The sequence below is a fragment of the Diabrotica virgifera genome, chromosome 5 (genome assembly GCF_917563875.1).
Source record: "Diabrotica virgifera virgifera chromosome 5, PGI_DIABVI_V3a".
NCBI lineage: Eukaryota > Metazoa > Arthropoda > Insecta > Coleoptera > Chrysomelidae > Diabrotica > Diabrotica virgifera.
Genome location: NC_065447.1, coordinates 155928815 through 155943750, shown reverse-complemented (window position 1 = coordinate 155943750; position 14936 = coordinate 155928815). Strand labels below are relative to the sequence as shown.

General features: G+C 32.9%; 1 protein-coding gene across 1 annotated transcript in view; it reads left to right on the top strand.

Moving 5' to 3' along the window:
- Positions 1–14936, top strand: part of LOC126884526 (paired mesoderm homeobox protein 1-like) — a 109574-nt gene that overhangs the window by 31276 nt on the left and 63362 nt on the right. The window contains exon 2 of the mRNA XM_050650468.1: positions 1939–2192. Coding sequence (XP_050506425.1) covers positions 2027–2192 — 166 coding nt within the window. The 5' untranslated portion in view covers positions 1939–2026. The remainder of the gene's footprint in view (positions 1–1938; positions 2193–14936) is intronic.

Below are 14936 nucleotides of genomic sequence, written 5' to 3'. Positions count from 1 at the left end.
TGTGACGCACTGAAAGATGATCATGAGAAAAAGAATACATTAAAACGCATGCATTGGGCACGGGAAACACTATGTGTTTATAGCTTTGTTTAACAATAAAAAAATTAATTTTTAGCAATGCAAATAATCAAAACCGATAGAATTTGACTTTAACTTTCAAATGCAGTAAGCAGAATTGCTATTTTATTTTCTAATCCAAAGTTATTCGGGTTCAAAATTGCACTTTTTCGATTTTTTGAAAGTTCATCCGCGTTTATCTCGAAAACTATGCATCCTACGAAAAAACTTGTAAGAACATTTTTTGCTTAGAATGACCCAAAAAATACAAAAAAATGTTTTGTTTTGCGAAAAATCGTTGTTATGTAATTCCTCAAGTTCTTTGTTTATAACAATCTTATCGACATCCGGATCAACTGTTACTCAAAAAATTCGTGTTCTACGGGTCAAAATACATAAAAAACTTAAGTAAGTCCATCTGAATTAAGGAGGCTGTTGTACCCCCTGGCGACAGAAATAAGTGTAAATAGATACAGTCATACAGTCTCCACTTGTGGATACAATCTATTAAATTCTCGTATTTTTATTCTTGTATTTAAGATTTCTATCCATTTTTTAGTTTTTTTTAATGTTTACTTCCTTTCGAAATATTTTTTTGTTCCTAAATGAACATTTGTTGTATGATATTGCCTGCTTTTAAAAATATATTGAAAATATAATTAATTTAAGAACTGGAAGTATAGTAAGTACGTTCATTTCTGGAGGGATATTTTAACTTTTGTTTAACTATACAGGGTGTAACAAAAATACAGGTCATAATAAATTTAATCACATATTTCGGGACTAAAAATAGTTCGATTGAACCTAACTTACCTTAGTACAAATGTGCACATAAAAAAAGTTACAGCCCTTTGAAGTTACAAAATAAAAATCGATTTTTTCCAATATATCGAAAACTATTAGAGATATTTTATTGAAAATGAACATGTGACATTATTATAGCAGTAGTATCTTATCAAAAAAATTATAGTGAAATTTAGACACCCCATAAAAATTTTTTGGGTGTTTTGTTCCTTTAAACCCCCCCCCCCCCCCCCAAACTTTTGTGTACGTTCTAATTTAATTATTATTGTAGTATCATTAGTTAAACACAATGTTTTAAAAACCTTTTTGCCTCTTAGTACTTTTTCGAAAAGTCTAGTTTTTATCGAGATATTTTGAATATTTGTCAAATCCTCCACATATTTGTATATGGTTAAGTACGATTATGGAGACTTGGTAATAATATGAAAATTTATTTATGATTTACATTTTTAGGTATATTTTGAACCATATTAAAAAAAAGCCACATCTCGATAAAAGGTGCCTTATCGAAAAAATACAAAGAGGCAAAAAAGTTCTAAGAACACTGTGTTTAACTAATAGTATCGCAGTAATAGTTTAATTTGGAACGTACACAAACATTTGGGGGTTTAAAGGAACAAAACCCCCATAAAATTTTTATGTAAACATATTAAAAATGAAGCCGCAACTCGATAAAAACTGCCTTATTGAAAAAATACTAAGAGCCTAAAAAGTTTTAAAATTATTGAATTTAATTAATGGTACCACAATAATAATTTAATTGAACGTACACAAAAGTTTGGGGGGGGGGGAGTTAGAAAGAATGCTACATGTCCATTTTCAATAAAAAATCTCTAACAGTTTTCGATATATTCGAAAAAATCGATTTTCATTTTGTAGCTTTTTTATGTGCATATTTGTATTAAGGTAAGTTAGGTTCATTCATTCGAACTATTTTTGGTCCCAGAATATGTGATTTAATTTATGACCTGTATTTTTGTTACATCCTGTATTTACGCAATAAGATTCACTGGATTATAGTACAACTGTAACCGCATCACATCGATATGGTGAAAATAAGAATTCAATTTATTTCAGATTAGGGATCCCATTGAAAATGACTGCGTCTTAAAAGGAAAAAAAGTAAAGGTGCCAAAATATAGTTGTGAGAACAATTCAGTTAAAAATGTACACATTTGACGGACATGTGACAGAATTTAGTACAGATCAGGATTACAATAGCCGGAGTCATTGTTCGGAGAACTCTCGTCAGTTTTCTGTCACCAGTCTTTTGAGATTGGGCCACAAAAGACGGACCTCCGGTTCCGACCAGGATCTTGATTCGACTGAAGGTGAGCTCCTTTATAATTTTTTTATTATTATTATTTTGATTGTTATATTGTTTGCTGAGTGTTATGGGGAAACGGGAAGTGGAGTTCCGTAGTGGAATGTCAAGGTTGAAGGTTGATTTTTGGAAATTCTGGTTCGGAAATAACGAGCGAAAGAGTTGGCTATTGTCGAGAAGGGTGAAGGTTAGTTGATTTTGCATTGTAAAGTTTCAACAGTATCGATTACATCATAGCATTTTTATGTATAAATAATGACCCTGAAAAATTACATTCCCATAAGTTATAGGGATAAAAGGGTTTAAAAATTTCAATTGTATCCATTTACAACCATATTTTTATTTGTTTTCTGTATTTAGTCATCACAACGATTTTTACCTTACCCACTGAGTAGAGTAGAGTAGAGTAAATTTTACTCTTTAGTACTTTTACTTTTTAGTAAAAATTTACTCTACTCTACTCTACTTAGGGGGTAAGGTAAAAATCGTTGTGATGACTAAATACAGAAAACAAATAAAAAATATGGTTGTAAATGGATCCCCACTGTTACTGTATATTTATATATTAGCGCAGTAAATGAACGGGAAATTCGGCGATATCGTGTAATTTTGAGGGGCAACTCCGAATTGCATGAAAATTTGGAGTTAGGTTCTACTTACCCTCCCCTTCAAAGTTGAAATTGTGCCGTTGGCTGCTTTTACTTGGGGGGTGAGAGTAACCCCTTCTCGAGGGTGAAAAAACACAGGTTCAAGATAAGACCGGAAATGGATAAATTGACTGATTTTAAGCCACTTTTGTACTATAGAGTTTTTTACGTAAGTCAATACCTACTTTTCGAGTTATTTGCCATTGAAAATGTTGATTTTTCGACAAAAAACTACGTTTTCAGACGGTTTTCTGCAAATAACTCAAAAAGTAAATATTTTATCGAAAAAAATATTCTTATCAAAAGTGTAGCTTATAAAAAAACCCAAAAAAATGGTGTATCAGTAAAGTCTATCAATCAAATAAAAACAAAGTTGTAGCTCATGAAAAATACGTTCTTATTCGTCTAATTCCAAATCGAATATTTTAAGGTGAAATCACCGAAAAATTAAGCACTTTTCGGGAAAAATCCATTTAAACTTTTTTAAAGGGTTTTTTAAAAAGCTTTGTTTTAATTGTTAACAAAAGTTTTAGCATTAAAAATAAGCGAGTTACGCTCAAAATAAAGTTGGCCCTCTTTTTTTTAGCTCTCCAAATGAAATTAATCGCTACCACTTTACAAACAATTTACTTACCTATCTATTTTTTATATGATCTGTCAGTCTTACCGGTTTAAAGTGTTTATTTTTGAAAGGGATATAATTGAGAAAGCTTGAATGGGTAACTAATCATGAGTGTATGCAAATTTTGAACAGCTATATCTTAACCAATTTTTGTCTTACGGAGAAACAAAATGAAACTAGCATATTTAAAATAGCAAAACCTACATTTTTTTAATCTTAAAGATTTTTCTTATCACTAATACTTTTTAAGTTATTTTAAAAAAATAAAATTTTTCAAAAATTTTTAGAAAATTTTTTTTACTATAAAACCAGATGTTTTCAAAAATAAGCACTTCAAACCAATCCAACTTACAGATCATATAAACAATACACATACAGTTAAAATAGATGGTAAAGCCAAACGATTAATTTCATTTAGAGTGCTAAATAGAGGGAGGTTTTCACGATTTTTTTTTTACCAAAAGAAGGGGCCAACATTTCTTTTTAGTGTAACTCGTTTATTTTTGATGCTGTAAACTTTTGTAAAAAACAAATAATAAGCTTTTTTTCGATACTTTAAAACTGTTAATAAGGTTTTCCCGAAAAACGCTTCTTTCTTCGGTGATTACGCGTTGAATTATTCGATTTGGAATTAGACGAATAAGAACGTATTTTTCATGAGCTTCAACTTTGCTTCTACTCAATTTGTAGACTTTACTGGTACACCATTTTTTTCGTTTTTTTATAGGCTACACTTTTGCTAAAAATATTTTTTTCGATAAAATATTTACTTTGTGAGTTATTTGGGAAAAACTGTCTGAAAACGTAGTTTTTTTGTCGAAAAGTCAACATACTCGAAAAGTATTGACTTCGTAAAAAACTTTATAAAACAAAAGGTGCTTAAAATAAGTCAATTTATCCATTTCCGGCATTATTTTAAGCACGCGTTTTTCACCCCCGAGAAGGAGTAAATGTCACCCCCCAAGTAAAAGCAACCAACGGCACAAATTCAACTTTGAAGTGGAGGGTAAGTAGAACCTAAATCCAAATTTTCATGCAATTCGGAGTTGCCCCTGGAAATTACACTCCAAAACGGTCATTTATTGGGCTATATACAGTTACTGAAATTACACAACCAGGATATTCGTCCTATATTGCTCATTTCCAAAATTTTCCCTTGTTTTATCAGTTACGGGACTCTATATACTGACTTTTCATACAATGGTTTGTATAATATTTGTATATATTTAAATTAACGTGATCAATTTTTTATCCTTCGCCTTTTTCTGTAGTCATTTGTCATTTTCAATTCATCTTTTTCATAATATGCTTAATCTTCTTCTTCTCCAGCCTGTTTGCATCCAATCCTGGACAAAGGCCTCCCCATGAGCTCTACTCTTCTGTGTTTTATGCTATTTGATGCCAGTTTCTCCCCACTTTGGCTTTGATCTCGTTTAGCTACCTTTTCTGTGGTCTTCCTCAACTAACACTGTGTTCGCGTAGTCTTCAATATAGAATGTTTCTCGTCTATCATTTGTTGTCTTTTCATGCCACGTGTCCTACCCAGCTGTATTTCATTTGAGCAATTCTTCCAATTACGTCTTCCAACTTCGTCTTGCTTTACGTTCTCTGAGAGCAACTCATAACATAGCTCGTTCGATGGCCCTCTGTGTTGTTCGTGATCTATTGACTGATAACTTTATAAGAGTCACGGTCTCCATTCCGTAGAGTAGATCATAACTGGTAGAATACAACTGTTGAATACTTTTTTTTCTTTAGATTTATTGGTATCTATTTGTTTTCGTTCTTTATCCTCCTGCTGCCTAATTCATTCTAACTCGTCCAGTTATCTCTGCCATTTGATTATGTTTACCTAGTTCGTGATCGTGTGACCTAATTATAATATATACTCTTCGACACTTTCGATCTCACTTCCATCCATGGCTGTTGTGATATTTTGATTTCCCATCACTTTGGTTTTATTTAAATTCATTTTTAAACGACCAGGTTCCGACCAGGATTTTGATTCGACTGAAGGTGAGCTTCTTTACAATTTTTTTTATTATTATTATTTTAATTGCTATATTGTTTGCTGAGTGTTATGGAGAAACAGAAAGTGGAGTTCTGTGGAATGTCAAGGTTGAAGTAGATTTTTGGAAATTTTGGTTCGGAAATAACGAGCGAAAGGGTTGGCTATTGTCGAGAAGAGTTAAGGTTAGTTGATTTTGCATTATTAAGTTTCAACAGTATCGATTACACATAGTATACATTGCAATTTTATGTATAAATAATGACCCTGAAAAATTACATTCCCATAAGTAATAAAAGGGTAAAGGTATAAAAGGGTTTAACCATTTTAATTCTATCCATTTACAACCAAAGTTTTTATCTGTTTTCTATATTTAGTCATCATAACGACTATTACCTTAGCCACTGCTAATGTACAATTGAATATACTCGTACAGTTACTCAAATTTCACAACCTTGATATTCGTCTAATCATGTCTACTTCTTAAACTTTCTTTACCTTATCAGTTGTGGGACTTTATATTGTGATTTTTGATACTGTCTTGTAATTCACGTAATTCATCTAGTTCATAATATGCTGAGTAGTCTTCGCTATAAACCAACCCTATAGAATAGAATAGAATAGAATACTTTATTTGTCCTGCAAGATCATTTACATGATCGTCAGTTTAAAATACAAATATATGCATATATAAAATATCACTTAAAAATTATTATAAGATAAAATATAAACAGTACATAGAATTAATTATTTACATCACCCATATATTCGCTTACACTATAGAAACAATTTTGCAATAGGTACGATTTTAGTTTGTCTCGAAATTTATTTGGGTTTATTTCAGATCTAATACCATTGGGAAGATGATTGAAAAGTCTTATACCCATAGAATACTGGGATTTTTCGTATCGTCCAGTATTATGTTTTGGTAGTCTTATAAAGTCATTTTGTCTAGTGGGGTACTGATGATAATAAGAGTTTGAATGAAACGTAGTTATATTAGATTTTACATACAGTATACATTTAAAAATATAAATAGAAGGTACTGTTAAAATGTTATATTTTTTAAAATATTGTCGACATGAAAACCTGTATGGCAAATTGAAAATTAATCTAATTATCCTTTTCTGAGAGACAAATACTCTTGTACCACTCACAGCACTACCCCAAAGATTTATATTACAGGCCAAGTGAGAATACACAATTGCATAATAAATATTCAATAACTGTTCAATTGTAAAAAAACTTTTTAATTGTAAAATTGCGTAATAGCTACTATTATTTTCTTGCAAACGTGATTAATTTGAGATTCCCAGCTCATATTACTATCTAGATACAAACCCAAAAGTTTAGTGGTAGTTGTCGAATGAACCATGCTATTACTTTGATAGAGAACTGATGAATTGAGTTAGATCTATAGTATAATTGCATGCTAGTGGTCTTTTTAGCATTAACAACCAAAGCATTCTTTTTACACCATCCTTAAAGAAATCCCCCATTTCCTTAAAAACGCGTCCATTATAGCCATATTGAAACCAGGAAAAGCAAATGATCAACCCCAAAACTACCGACCGATTGCACTGCTGAGCTGTGTCTATAAACTGTTGGAACGCTTAATCTACAACAGAATTAGTAACACCATATTGAGAGTGATACCTATTGAGCAAGCAGGGTTCAGACCTAACCGCAGCTGCACAGATCAGATCCTATCCCCAACAACACATATCGAAGCAGGTTTTCAAAGAAAGCAAAAAACATCCGTTGCTTTCATTGACCTATCAGCTGCATACGACACCGTTTGGAGACAAGGACTAATCTGCAAACTGATCCGTGCCATCCCGTGCCAAAAGGTAACCAAACTCATTGATAGCATGCTCACCGACAGACCTTTTCACGTCACAATGGGCAACTTAAGAAGTGTCCAAATGAAGCTCAGCAATGGATTGCCACAGGGATCTGTTTTGGCACCCTTACTCTTTAATTTATACATCGCGGACCTACCTAGGACAACTTCGCAGAAATTTGGGTACGCTGACGATTGGGCCATTGCAGCAAGACATAATAACATGAATGTTAGAGAAACAATACTGACGGATGACCTTGCTGTTATGGGTGAATATTTTCGCAAATGGAGGCTACGGCCCAATGCAACGAAAACTGAAGTGTGCTGTTTCCATCTGAATAATGCCCAAGCCAACAAAAAACTCTTCGTTCACTTTGAAAACAAACTACTCACTCATAACTCAACATCAAAATATATTGGAGTGACTCTTGACAGAACCTTAAGTTTTAAGGAACACCTACAAAGAACGGCAGAAAAACTGAAGACGCGAAATAATATAATCCAAAAGCTATGTGGCACCACATGGGGGTCCTCAGCCTCCGTACTCAGATCATCCGCTCTCGGACTCGTATACTCGGCGGCTGAATATGCTTCGCCGGTATGGCTCAATAGCAAACACACGAAGATCATTGACACCCAATTAAACCAGACAATGCGAATGATCTCAGGTACAATTCGACCAACACCGAACTATTGGCTTCCCATTCTGAGTCACATTCCACCACCTAAACTAAGAAGAAGTTATTCTCTTCTCAGAGAATATCGAAAAATCGAAGCTAACCATCAACTACCCATCCACCATGATAAGCTTGATATCGAAATGAACAGACTGCGCTCCAGATATCCCCCATTGTTAAGGGCCACCTCCCTACATCAGGAACATTTCGACCTCACCAACGCTTGGAGAAGACAGTGGGAGAGCGACTCACCAAAGGAATCACACCAAATGGCCTGTATCGATCAGAAACCGCCAGGCTTTGAACTGCCCCGCAATACATGGACGGCGCTGAACAGAATAAGAACAGGTACCGGTAGATGTGCTGACAGCTTGCATAGATGGGGAAAGGCCCTTACTCCTGAGTGTGACTGTGGTGCGCAACGGCAGACCGTCCGCCACATTATTTAGGAATGCCCCGAAGGCGGTACCCTGGAGTTTTCGATGAGTTCCTGAATGCGACCGAAAATGTTTTACAGTATATTAATACATTAGATGTTCGTTTGTGATACTTCATGTAATGTTTTATATACTTTTTTTAAATTATGTGTTCTTGTTATATCTATGCCATACGATAAATAAATACACCATCCTGTAAAGTCTTCTGATATAACATTTAGTAAGACAGTTAATTCCTCAACACTTGAAGCAGATGTAGCAATAGTTGTGTCATCTGCATACATAAATATGTTATTTGATCTGACATATTTGGGCATATCATTAACATAGCATATGAATATTAAAGGTCCCAGTATTGAACCCTGAGGAACCCCAATATCAACATCACCATAATATGATCGACAGTCATTAAGTTTAACGAGAATTTTCCTAGAATGTAAATATGATGACAGCCATAATGAGAGCTGACCCCGAAAACCAATATTTTTTAACTTCTCTATAGCAACTCTTACGTTTATAGTATCAAATGCCTTTGAAAGATCAAAGAAATATATCAGATATATTCCTCAGAGTAGAATGAAATGTATGTAATTTTAGCATTCAGATTTTTAGAGGGCTGTGTGTTTTTTGTGATTTTTTGCAAACCCTTAAATTCTTTCTAAAATAGGAAGGTAGTATAGTATGTTTTAATCTATAGTGGAGGAGTTTGCTAGATTTTCACTTGAATCCTAGTTCATCCTGGACTTTCGGTAGAAACACTTGAATTTGAATAGATCATCAATCTGGGGCTTTTTATAACATTTGTTATAATGAATTTATCGATGTTAATTCACTCGTCTGCTACTTCGTCAGCCAAAGACATTACTTAGAAACTATTAGTAGGGGAGGAAAGTATGCTAAATGTACAGTCACTCGAGCGCTTTGGGGACCTATTGGGTTGTGAAGAGTAGGTTCTAAAACCAAAAAAAGTTAAGTAAAGTTTTCCATTTTAGTGGGGACTTTCCATTTTTAATTTAATTTTCCATTTCCAACAATCGTTTTTCCGATTATAGCGCCATCTATCGATATTCGAAAAAATGTTTCAAATAAAAGTTACTTATTTTAACGTAAGAAATCCGAATCTATAATAAAAAATGGGGGCTCCTATTTAAAATTTTAAAGTAACCCCCCACTCCACATCCGTGGAGGGTCATATTTGGTGCCATTCGATAGATTTTTCAAATATATTGAATAAGTGTATTTTTCAGTTTTTCGATCTGATGTTCATTTCGCGAAATATCGCGGGATTCGTACTTAAAATTTTAAATTTACCCCCACCCCTCTATTTGGTATCATTCGATAGATTTTTGACAAACATTGAGTACGTATTTTTTAGTTTTTAGATCTACCGTTTATTTCGCGAAATATTCGCTTTTTTCTTTTGAAACTTTTTGACTCACCCATTTCCTTACGCCCCGCCCAAATCGTCAGATTTTTGAAATACGCTGTTTTGCATATACTTAACTTACCTTATCTTAATCTGACGATTTCGATTTTTTCTAAGGATAGATTTTTTCTTCGGTCCCCCCTTAACTCCCCTGTGTTTAGAGCCAATATATGGTAGAGGTACATCTACAGGGTACCAAGGTTCTCCCCATATGATAATCTGACGCGCTCGAGTTACTGCAAAAATCCTCGCTTGGGCTCCCCTACAAACTTGAAAAACTTGAAAAACTTAATACAAACTTGAAAAAAGCTTAAAATCTTAAAATGCTTAAAAAAAGAGAAGATAAAAATTCAAAGAAATTGTATGGCTGTAACTATGGTGAAGATACCTTATAGTCCAGAAAGTCACTGCGCATCCGCTAGGAAAAATATTCTAATTCGGATTTTTTGCACAATCTTACTCAAAAAGGACCCCTTTTAACAAATTTGCATGTTGCCAGGACCAACAGTTGGTCAAAAAATTTTTAAACGTTTTTTTTTTGTTTTTTTTCCTAAAATTATTTTTTTTGCATGAAACAAATTTTTTTAAAGTTTTTTGGATCATTCCAAACAGAAAAGGTCTTTAGTGACTTTTCTCTAAAGTTGATAGTTTTTGACATATAAGCGATTAAAAATTGAAAAATTGCGAAATAGGCCATTTTTAACCCTCAAAAACTATGTGAAAAACTGAAAATTTGAATGTTGCCAAGGTAGGTAGATATTCTTTAAACATCGATTGATGAAATCCCGAAGAGTTTTTTGCAATACAATATCAAAAACCCCTTTGTTTTTTAATTGCCAATCAAGCGTGCGCGACACTATTTTCCACCGTTGCATGTGTACAGTATGGTGCAAATGAAAGGAATAAATTCGTTATTTCGTAAACCGGTGACTTTAAGGAAAAATCCTAAAACAGGTCGGTTTTTATTTTTAAGTTATGATATTGTGGCATATATAGTATACTAGTGACGTCATCCATCTGGGCGTGATGACGTAATCGATGATTTTTTTAAATGAGAATACGGGTCGTGTGCTGGCTCATTTGAAAGGTTCCTCAATTCTCTCTTCAGTAATATAAACATGTACATAATTATTTATACAGGGTGTCCAAAATTTTTTTATTAAATTAAATCATTTGGCAAATTGACAAAAAAATCAAATTATTGGACACCCTGTATAAATAATTATGTAAATGTTTATATTACTGAATAGATAATTGAAGAACCTTTCAAATGAGCTAGCACACGACCCCTATTCTCATTTAAAAAAATCATCGATTACGTCATCACGCCCAGATGGATGACGTCACTAGTATACAATATATGTCACAATATCATAACTTAAAATTAAAAATCGACCTGTTTCGGGATTTTTCCTTAAAAGTAGCCGGTTTACGAAATAACGAATTCATTCCTTTCATTTGCACCATACTGCATACACATGCAACGGTGGAAAATAGTGTCGCGCACGCTTGATTAGCAATTAAAAAACAAAGGAGTTTTGAATATTGTATTGCAAAATACTCTTCGGGATTTCATCAATCGATGTTTAAAGCATATCCAGGGCCCCCGTAAGGGCTACTGGCGCCTGTGTGCAAAAAAGGATTTTGGCGCCCCTTAAGAGCGTAGACGCAAAATTTCCGACCAATGCTTTTGAAATGCATTCATTTTTTTTTCGAACCTTGAAAAAACTAATAAAAATTTTTGAAAAATTTAAACGCAGAAGGAAAGATTACATTATTACCGAGGGTCTAAAGTCGCTGAAAACTTCTTTAATAATTATTTTAATAAGTTACAGGGGTGAAAAAAGGGAAAATTTAGTGTGATTTATAATTTCAAATATCTCATTCAAAAGAAACTTTTTATTTATTCCGTGATAATGTAATCCTTCAATGTGCGTTTAAATTTTTCAAAAATATTTATTTCTCAGCATTAGAAAACAAATGAATGCATTTAAAAAGCATAGGTTCGAGATTTTGCGCCTATGCACTTAACGCATTTTGGATCATGTTTTTTATTTATTGAAGTTAAACTTCTTTAGGCGCGATTGGGAATAATGTTTAGAGTTAATTTTTATAATAATGACAGTATGAAGTAGGTACGCGTACACAGACAATATTAATAAAAACGATAGTCTGAAGTTAGTTGCTAAATATTTTAACTTCTTTATAAAATCAAAAAGCTAATTGGGGTAGCGATATTTTCCGAGACTTTGCTGTTACAATTTCATTCATTACATCGCTAAAATTTATACACACGATCAAATATTTCTTGTTCAATTGCTAATAGTGCTAGCCCAGACAATATTTCTTGAAGTATTGTCGATCTTAAATAATTTTTAACCTCGAAAATGATGCTACAATACTTGTCTGAAGCTACAAATACCTACATAATATACCTATGCAATGTCAAAAGAATTCTTAGTGAAATGCTTACGTTTGGAAGGGTAGAGATTAAATTGTTTTCAAATATATATTGTAAAATTCTTAAGGGGTCAGTATCATCAGGCAATGAAAACAACTTAAACGCTTTAATTTCATTAAACAAATCATTGGAGTCGATATCCTGATTAGGTATCCTGATCTGTCAGTCGTTCTTCAAGGACAAAACAACGTTTTAAAAGATCGCTGTCACTTAATTTGAATATGTCGCTAAAAATCCGAAAATATTATTAGTAGTAATTACACGAGAGCTCTAAAATTATCGATTTGTATCCCGAGTGACACTTTGACAGTTTTGATTTCACGACCCGAAGGGGAGTGAAATTATGTCGAAAGTGTCACGAGGGCAAAACAAATCGATAATTTAAGGGCTCGAGAGTAGTTCGGTAAGCTTATTTCATGAATAAAACTGTTTTTTTAAATAATTTTAACTAATAGGTATTAAAGGGCATCTGATGTAAAATACTTGACGACGGGAAATTATCAAAAATTATCGCTGTAATTTTTATTTTTGTAGGTTTCTATTGGTCAGAATCTCTATGAATGAAATAATCATACTCATTTAATAAATCAAATCGGTTTTTTAAAAAGCTTCAATTTTGATCTAAAATTTTTAAGAAAAAACTAATTTGAAAGGTGATTCTTAGATCATGATTATGATCATGTCTCATCTTGGTGTTCATAGTCAAACAGTTTTTATTTAAATTTCCTCCTGACCGTTGGCAACGGTGGAAAGTCTTCTTAAATTTCGAGAGACAGTACTAGTTATTTCGCTTATACAAGAATTTCTTGAAATGATTGGTCAGATTTATATTGCTGAAAGTGTTCAACTAAAGTTAGGTAGGATTGGCATACTTTAATATTAATTGTAGCACTTTGCATTTGTTTGCTGATAATATTTATATGAAATAAAAGTCATACCAAATAATAATTCCGCAAATAAATTAAAAATTTTGTGCAGACGTTAAGAGGGAACTCGTTTTATGTCTAGCATCAATGTGAAAGGAATTCTATTCAACTACTTCTAGAAGATTTTTGCAAACTCTAATTAAATAAAGTTTAGGGGGCATTATTGAATTAATTCTGCTCGCCCATCTTGTCCCACTTAGAGGCTTTAAACTGTAACCCTTAACATTTTCTCAAAAGATCCCACCTTTTTGCGGATAACGAAATAAAATTATATAACTCTTGCACAAGATTAAAAAACTGTATTGTAGCTTGTAGCATCTGATACTTTAGAAGCGTCATTTACTGTTAAGTTCAAAGTATGAGCTGTACAAGGTACAAAAAGGGCTCTCAGATTAGCATCAAGAATGCATTTTGGAAGCCCAACTAGCTTTCCCTTCATGTTTGCTCCATTATCATAAGCTTGTCCTCTAATATTTTTTATATCTAAATTTAATTTTTTCAAAATTTCTGCCAAAAATGTATAATATATCCCTTCCCCTAAAGAGTCCAGTATTGGATTAAACGAATTAAAACTTTCCTTAACTTCAACCTTTTTGAAGGGGTGTTAAGGACAACATGTCTCATAACAAGAGTAATTTGCTCAGTATGACTAGAGTCTGGTGTACCTACAGTCTAATATTATTTCGTGTGTATTTATATCTAATCGTGTTTAATTTCTCAACTTTTATTTTAAAATAAATTTTTGATTTTTGTCTTTTTTTGTAATTTTTGACCCTGGGTTTTGGCGCCCCTAAAGGATTGCGCCCGTGTGCTTTGCACACTTTGCACATATGGTAGCGGGGGCCCTGAGCATATCTACCTACCTTGGCAACATTCAAATTTTCAGATTTTCACATAGTTTTTGAGGGTTAAAAATGGCCGATTTCGCAATTTTTCAATGTTTAATCGCTTATATGTCAAAAACTATCAACTTTAGAGAAAAGTCACTAAATACCTTTTCTGTTTGGAATGATCCAAAAAACCTAAAAAAATTTTGTTCCATGCAAAAAAAATAATTTTAGGAAAAAAACAAAAAAAAAACGTTTAAAAAATTTTTGACCAACTTTTGGTCCTGGCAACATGCAAATTTGTTAAAAGGGGTCCTTTTTGAGTAAGATTTTGCAAAAAATCCGAATTAGAATATTTTTCCTAGCGGATGCGCAGTGGCTTTCTGGACTATTAAAGAATATTCGTGGCAAAACAAAAAACAATGACGTTTGAATGATGATAACCGGATAAGAATATTAGAATAGAGTCACTAGGTCCATATACAGCGAGGACGTTTGAGTTGGAATAAATTCATTATCTCGAGAATTTGGAGAAAAATTCTGAGATAGGTCGATTTTTATTTTTAAATTAGGACTTTTTGCCATATATATCATACTAGTGACGTCATCCATATAGGCATGATGACGTAATCGATGATTTTTTTAAATGAGAGTAGGGGACGTGTGATAGCTCGTTTGAAAGGTTATTTAATTCTGTATTCAGTAACATAAACGCTAACATAATTATTTATATAGGGTGTCCAAAAAAAAATTTTTAATTAAATTAATTGAGACAAAAAGAAGAATGTATGTAATTCATTTATTTCAAAACACGTTTTAATGGTGTCAGAAAACAGAATTGGCAAATAATCATTGTTTTTCGCTTAAATTCAATGTT